We start from the raw sequence: 7,933 nt of genomic DNA on the forward strand, positions 1-7,933 counted from the left end.
GGGGGCAATCTGGCACAGCAGTGAACTGGGTTACGCAGGTAACTGGGAGAATACACACATACACACTAGATGCTAAGATCCTCAGCCTTCTTCCCACCCTCAGCTTCCAAAATATTCTGGCATCAACTCTTTACCTTCCAAACGGGAGGCTGAAAGTCTTCACCAAATAATCTGACCAGCCTAAGAAGAAATAACTAAGGATACTAACATCAGAAGTTCCCCCTAAATGAACCGTTCAATCAGACCACCCCAAAGTATGCTCAGAACTAACAAGCCTACCCTAGAGTTCAGAACTAATAAACAGCTTTAAACTCCAGCTTAAATCTGAGAAGGTCATCAGAAGTTACCAAATATCTGAAGAAAGCTTTTAACCTGAAAGATAGTAACCAAAATAAACACATGGGAAAATGCAACTCGGACAAATTAGAGAAAAGAAAATTTAAAAAGTAAACAAATAAATTTCCTTTAGGCAATGAAACAATATACTGCAGTCATAAAACAAGAACAGGATATTATAAAAGAAAATAAAATAAAAAACCAAGCTCTTAGATACTAAAGATATAATAGCAGAAATAGAAAACTCAATAGAAAATTAGGATGGTAAAGTCGAAGAACTCTCCAGAAAGTAAAGAAAAAAGAAAAATTAGATGAAAAATGAAGGTAATACTTAATCTCAACATCCATAAGAACAAAAAAGGGAGGAGAAAATCATCAAAGAAAAAAATTATTCAAATTTTCCAAAATAGAAGGATTTCCAAGTTTTCACATTGAAAGGAGACCAAGCACCTAGTGGAAGAGATTAAAAATAGACCCACAGAGGGTACCAGCTTGGCTCAATCAATATAACATGTGACTCTTGATCTTGGGGTTGGTAGTTCATGCCCCACGTTGGGTGTATAGATCACTTAAAAATAAAATCTTAAAAAAAAAAAAAATGACCCACATCAGAGCATATTACTGTGAAATTTCAGAATACTGAATCAAAAGAAAATATTCCTACAAACCCCTGAAGTCACACAGAAAAGATCAGGAATCAGAGAGGCTTCAGAAGAAAGAGAACAAAACAAACAATTATTCCATGGAAAAGTAAGAGTCGTACACAAAAAATAATCATAATACGTGGCTTAGCAGTGAGTAAAACTTGCTGGGTCATTACAGTGTAAACACGGAATGGAAACCTAACCAAAATTATGATACAACTATACTGGGAGGAAGGAGGAGATGGGGAGTAGAACAGTGTGTGTGAGTATGTGTTTTTATGTATCTTGCCCTTTTCCCAATACAAGTCTCTCTGTCAGTTTACTATGGACCTTTGAAACACATTTCAAATCTGTATCCTGCTTGAGAATACCCTGGAAAATTTCTTTCAGTTTGGTCCAGATTTTATTATGTGGTGAAGTATTTTTAAAAGAATCTAAAACCAGATTATATCTATTCCTCAGTTTCATTAAACTAAAATTAAGAATAGTAATATCTCCCTTTCAGTTCTTTTTATTCTTCTCAGTGGGTTCCTGAAAAAGAAGTTTAATCTTCCATATAAGCTGGGATGCAAATGGTTCACTTTAATGAGGAACATACAATATATGCTCATTGTAGAAAGCTGCGAAAACAGAGAAGTAAAAAGAAAAAAAGAATCTTTCAGTATGTTTCTAGTTTCTTTTAGATTGTAAGTGGGATCAGATAGCTTGCTGACAAATGTAAGTCTCTGGATATACTTCTTTTAAGAATGAGGAAGAAAAGCACAATTCTTTCTAATCTACCAATGAGCAAATAAAACAAGCACAGAACACTGAATTCTGAATATTTAAAAAATGCTGTTCAGTTCTGAAAACAGATACAAAAGTACTTACTCAGACACATGAAGTATATTCTCTTTCCCTTCTTCAACAGAAATGCTGACATTGTCTTTCACATGTTCTACCGCCAGCAAAGCTCCTAAGTGGAAGGAGATGAAAAGATGTTTCTTTATTAACAATGTAGTATTTAATTTTTTTTTTTAAGATTTTATTTAATTTTTGAGAGCGAGACAGTGAGAGAGAGCATGAGCGAGGAGAAGGTCAGAGGGAGAAGCAGACTCCCCGTGGAGCTGGGAGCCCGATGTGGGACTCGATCCCGGGACCCCGGGATCATGACCTGAGCCGAAGGCAGTCGTCCAACCAACCGAGCCACCCAGGCGTCCCAACAATGTAGTATTTAAAACCTGAATCATGAAGCAGTAAGAATGACTCAACAAACCAATACTGAGTCCTGCGAGGAGTAAACTTCTTTCCCAGTAGTCTATAAAAAGAAAGAATCCTCTTCCAGTCTTGGGAAAATAACATATCAGAAACTATGCACTGGCATAGTCCAACTGCTTTTGCGTATGTTCAGCTTCCAGTGAAGGGCATCGAAATACATCTACTCCTCCCTCAGGAGACAAGAAATGAGAATAGTGCCTTGTATAAAAACTACTGTTAATAGAATCTGAGTAATTACTATGTGGTAGGCACTGTGCTAAAATGCCTTACAGTCATCAAGGTTTTTATTTTTTTTTTTAAAGATTTTATTTATTTATTTGACAGAGAGATCACAGGTAGGCATTGAGGCAGGCAGAGGGGGAGGGGGAAGCAGGCTCCCTGCTGAGCAGAGAGCCCAATGTGGGGCTTGATCCCAGGACCCTGAGATCATGACCTGAGCCAAAGGCAGAGGCTTAACCCAATGAGCCACCCAGGTGCCCCTCATCAAAATTTTTAATCTTTGTAGTGATCTTAAGAGGGAGACATCTTTATCTTCCTTTTACAGAAGAGGGAATTGAGGCTTGAAAAGATTAAATACTGAACCCAAAGTCCTTAACTAAATATGTGGCACTCAGGAACTGAATGCAGGCCTAAGGCAATCCAGAAGTTAAACTCTGAAACACAGTGTAATCTACCTCACAACACCTATTAAATATCCTAAATTGATTCATTAATCTTTTGTCCTTGAAATTTGGCTAACATGAACCCCCAGCACCCAAATATTGATTTCTAAATACCAAGCTCCACTGGAAACAGGGCTGTGGCAAGGAAGGTACAAGACAGAACTGGAAAATCTTGTGCTAGAAAACAAGAAGTAATCAAACAGATAAACCAAAACGACACAGAGGCCAGCTTGGAGGGGCTCCCACTGGCAAACAGCAGCAATGTAACCACTAACATAAATGATACAAGTTTCAGTGTATCCATACAATAAAATCCTACAGGGCAAATAAAAACCATGAAGTGCTGTCACAGGCAATAAGACAGATGAATCCCAAAGCATTATCCTAGGTATGATATGATATGATTCAGTGTATATGAAATTCTAGGAAAAAAAAAAAAAGAACAATAATGACAGAAAGCAGATCAGTGGTTATCAGGGACCAGAGATGGGGAAAGGGTACTGACCGCAAAGGAACATAAGGAAACTTTGTGAAATGAGAGAAATATTCTCTATCATTATTGCGGTGGTTACTGTACATATTTGTCAATTTTAAATTGGTGAAGTTTAGTAAATGCACATTATAGCTTAATAAAACTAATTTTAAAAAATAGAAGTTTTAAATTAAAAGAATAAAAGTAAATAATACAGATTATAACCTGAGTACATTTTGTTATGAAATTTTTTTAATGGAAAAGAAAAAAGATCCTCTGACAGAAAAATGCCAACTAATACATGTAGAAGGAACAGAACTGGAAGGTGACCTTTTGGCATCTTAATAATAATAAAGTTGGGCAGGAAGCATCAGTGGGTGCTGAAACCAGTAAACGAAGGTTTGAGTGGCATGTTTACATGGTCTTAAAGCATCTCCCCACAAAATGCCTGTCAAATGCAAAGAGAAGGGGTGCCTGGGTGGCTCAGTGGGTTAAGCCTCTGCCTTTGGTTTAGGTCATGATTCCAGGGTCCCGGGATCGAGGCCCATATCGGGCTCGCTGCTCAGCAGGGAGCCTGCTTCCCCCTCTCTCTCTGCCTGCCTCTCTGCCTACTTGTGATCTCTGTCTGTCAAATAAATAAATAAATTTTTTTTTAAAATGCAAAGAGAAAATTTTGTGGTCCATAAAGCTGGCTGGCACCATCTTAAATAATCAAGGTTAGAGCATCAGTAATGGAAAAATCAAATTCATGCACCAATTAATGGGCTGCAATGAAGAAAAATGAATCACTTCTGTGCTACTCTTGCCAAAGATGTGTCACTGAATACAGCCACAAGGAAACATCAAACAATCTGATGGGGACATTCTTCAAGTAACTGGTCTTTAGTCTTCAGAGAGGTCAAAGCTACGAGAGCCAAGAGAAGACTGAAAAAACATTCCAGACTGAAAGAAACTGGAGAGACATGACAAGGAGGTGCAAAGCTTGATTCTGGATTTTGATCCCTGTACTGTTAAGAGTGTTGCTGAAACAATTAGTGTTGGAATATGAATAGGGGCTTTGCATTAAATGGAAGAATAATATCAATGTGTACTTCCTGATTTTGATGGTCCTGTCAGGTCATGTGAAGACCTTCCTTGCTTGAGAGAGCTGTATGTTGGCGTATTCCTGATGCTGAAGCATCATGATCTGCAGTATGCTCTCCAGTGGTAAAGGGGGAAAAAAGTACTTGATTCTATTCTTGTACCTTTTTAAGTTTGAAATTATTTTAACATTAAAAAAAAAATTTCACGTGCTGAATGCATGTCAAACAGGGAAATTCCAGCAATGCAATCTGTTTTTCTAAATGTTTCATTCAATCTTTAGAGATGTGCTTTAATCAAACAGTGGGAAGAAGTAAAAAACAAAAAAGGAGGGGAGAAGAAAACATACATACACTCTATCACTGGTCTACAGTTCAAAATGACAATAAATTTCTTGAAGATCCTCTGTTCTTCCAGAACAGTCAGAATGTGGTAGCCAAGGAAACAGGGTGATTTACTAGGTAACATTAGTAAAAATTATAGCTATGGAGTATCTCAAATATGTTGGGAATTTTACCTACGTCTCATTTAATTCTGGCAACCAACCCTATGTAGAAAATACTATTCCTTCTTTCTTAACCAAAGGAACTGTGGGAGAAGCCAAACATGCAACCTGCCAAGGTTCCACAACTGGTAAATGGCACCAGGACTGGACCCAAGTCTCCAGGAACCAAATGTTTCTGCTCTTAACCATGAGACCACACTGTCTAGTACTTTCCAGCCCAAAGAGCAAACCCATTTTTTTTTTTTAGTTTATTGATTTGTGTGAGGTTAGCCCATAATTACTGAAACCAATATGCTAAAACATCAGCATTTTTAAAATACGTAAAATAGCTATTAAGTTGTGGGTTTTATGCCAAAAGACTGGCTGTCTTAGTCTGTAGAGCGGGTAACCTCGCTATTAAATTCCAGCCCCATGTTTGGTGTAGAGATTACCTAAAAATAAAACCTTAAAAAAAAAAAAACTACTTATGAGTCTATACTATGCATACACGTTAACAAATAGGAGATTAATAAACTACTCAAATTCTTTTGTGAAATTTCCCAAAGTAATAAAAAGGCAGAAATTCTAAGCGATCTATCGACAACAACCTCGGCCCCACAGAAAAAGCAAATCTAAATAGAACTTAACACGTACTAGCAAGGGAACAGGTCCGACGTTTACTCTGGCGTTGAGCACATCCACAAGGGTGTGTAGGAAAGGAACCCTATCAGTCCGCAGTGTACTCGAGTGTTCTAGCAATTACCGTGCCACCATTAATTAAAAATAAATGCAACCTCGGTTGTAATGCAACCTCAGCTACTACACTGTCTGCCTTGCTCCCCTTGAACCCAACGAAACATAAGGTAGTCAAGGGGATTAAAGATCTTTTCTGAGAAGAGGGAGGAAGGGAGATATAAGTAAAGGGGGGTATGCTGAAAGACGGGGACGCGAAGACGATGGATTTTAACTTTCAAAACGACATTTCTACCGGCAGCTCTCCAGGGAAAGCCATTTCAAAAAAAGGGAGAGAGGAGCTGGCTGAGAATCATCCCTCTTAGAGAAAAGGTCCGAAGCTGAGCGACGTGTCACCCTGCCCGGGCTCACACCACGCCTCCCTCCACGCCCGAGAAAACTGTCTTCAGGAGCAGATCCACCTGCCAGGAGGGCGCAGAGCTTACTCCGTGCACAGTATCGAGGAGCCGGCAGGCCTAATCTCCCAGACCGTGACCGCCACTGCGCAACGCCGGGCGCGGCGACCTTCCCTGCCCCGCACCCTCCACGGCTGATGCAACCCACGCAGGTCGGCGGCCTCGGCCCCTTACCCAGCGGAGGGTCTCCTGCATTCACGGTCAGACAGAGCGTCGCCATCTCCGCCGGTCTGCGGCTACCTATCAGTGCGCCTGCCTGGCCGTCAGAACCTCTCCGTACCCCGCCGAAAGCAAGAAGCTGCAACGTGTGCGCGCGCCGGACGCTGCCGCAGCCTTCGCCCCTCCCCTGCGTCGTGGCTGCCGCCGTCTTCGCGCACACCGCGGTGCGTCATCGCCGTGCGCCGTCTCGGCCCGGTCACGGGAGTCCGCGGCTTCCGACCCCGCCCCTCTGCATCTGGGAACAGGAGGGCCTACGTGGCGACTCGCGCTGAGGGGGGAGAAGCTGAAGCGAACGAGACTTTACGACACTTCGTAAAGCGAGAACAAGTTACGAGACCGTTTTACGGTGTGCGAGCCGTACACGTGAGTCCCGGAACAGAACACGCAAGTGGAGCAGAGTGTTGTTGATGGCATTGCGTGTTTGTAAACACAGAAAAATCGTGGAAGCGTGCACACCACGCCGACAGCCCCGGTTCCGCTGGGGGTGGGGGAGCCTTTCTAATGTTTCGTATTTTTCAAAAAGAGAATGTAATTCCAAGAGTTATTTTCGTACGTGAAAATAGTGCTTAAAAAGGATGGGTTTATTTATAAAAGGCATTACTAAAAGCCGGTGCCCGAATTTGCCCGAATTTGTGTTAGCTTTGCCTGGACTCTGCAAGCGTGCCTTTCACAGGGTCATCGGATTTCTTTTCCTGTGTGTGTGTGTGTGTGTGTGTGTGTGTGTGTGTTCCAAAGGCTGGTATTCGAGTCGAGGGGCAAAGGATTAATTACAGAACAGCTCAACCTCATCACTCCACTACCACCATCAGATGACCCACGGCATTAGGTGGGGTCGCTTGGTGTTACTTAACTGGAAGCTAGGGTGGAGGAAGGTGTAGAAGGCTTCACTCACCTGATGCCTGCGGTGGGAAGTCTGGAAGCCCAGACTCAGCTGGACCCCACTCCCTGTCCATAGTTTCTTAGATCTGATCCGTGTGAAGCCTCCAACAGGGTAGAAGACTTCTTACAGGGTGTCTGGGTACGGTGAGAGTGAAGGTTCCAAAAGACCCAAGTTGGAAAGCTTCCACGTTCCTTCCGATCTAGCTTTGGAAATCACACAGCATCACTTTTTTGACACTTGACTGGTGACCAGTGAGTCCCACAGGGCCCACCCAGATACAAAAGAGGGGACTGCACAAAGGCATGAATACCAGGCGGTTTGGTTCACTGGGGTAAATAGTAGAGTAAATTGTGTCTCCCGAGAGAAGATATGTCCAAGTCCGAGCCCTCAGTCCCTGTAATGTGACTATTGGGAAATAGAGTTTTTGCATATGTAGTGAGGTTAAGGATCTAGAGATTACATCATCCTAGAAGGAGAGGGGAATTTGACACACTTTAATGAAGTCACAGAGACACAAAAGGAAGGACTTACAACAGGTCAGGTTGAAAGTCAGGATGTCTGCATCATCCATTTCGAAAGTTTCTTACTGAATTAAACCCACTGATGCACGTGAACTGAACATCACGGCCAACAGGCTCTAGGGGAAAATGATGCATCGGTTTCTTCAGGACTTGGGTAATGTTAATAAACTTAACCTAGCCAATGTGGAATCTGTTGATTATGTAAACACTGCAGAAAGTAACGAGGGTTA

General features: G+C 41.8%; 1 protein-coding gene across 2 annotated transcripts in view; it reads right to left on the reverse strand.

The window, feature by feature from the left end:
* EPRS1 (glutamyl-prolyl-tRNA synthetase 1) overlaps positions 1-6,430 on the reverse strand; it is a 66,791-nt gene extending 60,361 nt beyond the window's left edge. The window contains exons 1-2 of one of the 2 annotated variants that reach the window (XM_032872943.1): positions 6,258-6,430; positions 1,851-1,935 (exon numbers count right to left, since the gene is read on the reverse strand). In XM_032872943.1, coding sequence (XP_032728834.1) covers positions 1,851-1,935; positions 6,258-6,303 — 131 coding nt within the window. In that variant the 5' untranslated portion in view covers positions 6,304-6,430. The remainder of the gene's footprint in view (positions 1-1,850; positions 1,936-6,257) is intronic. The other variant, XM_032872944.1, reaches the window with a different exon arrangement.
* Between the last annotated feature and the right edge of the window lie 1,503 nt (positions 6,431-7,933).

This window comes from Lontra canadensis, unplaced genomic scaffold (genome assembly GCF_010015895.1).
Source record: "Lontra canadensis isolate GAN:19392208 unplaced genomic scaffold, GSC_riverotter_1.0 scaffold46, whole genome shotgun sequence".
Taxonomy (NCBI): domain Eukaryota; kingdom Metazoa; phylum Chordata; class Mammalia; order Carnivora; family Mustelidae; genus Lontra; species Lontra canadensis.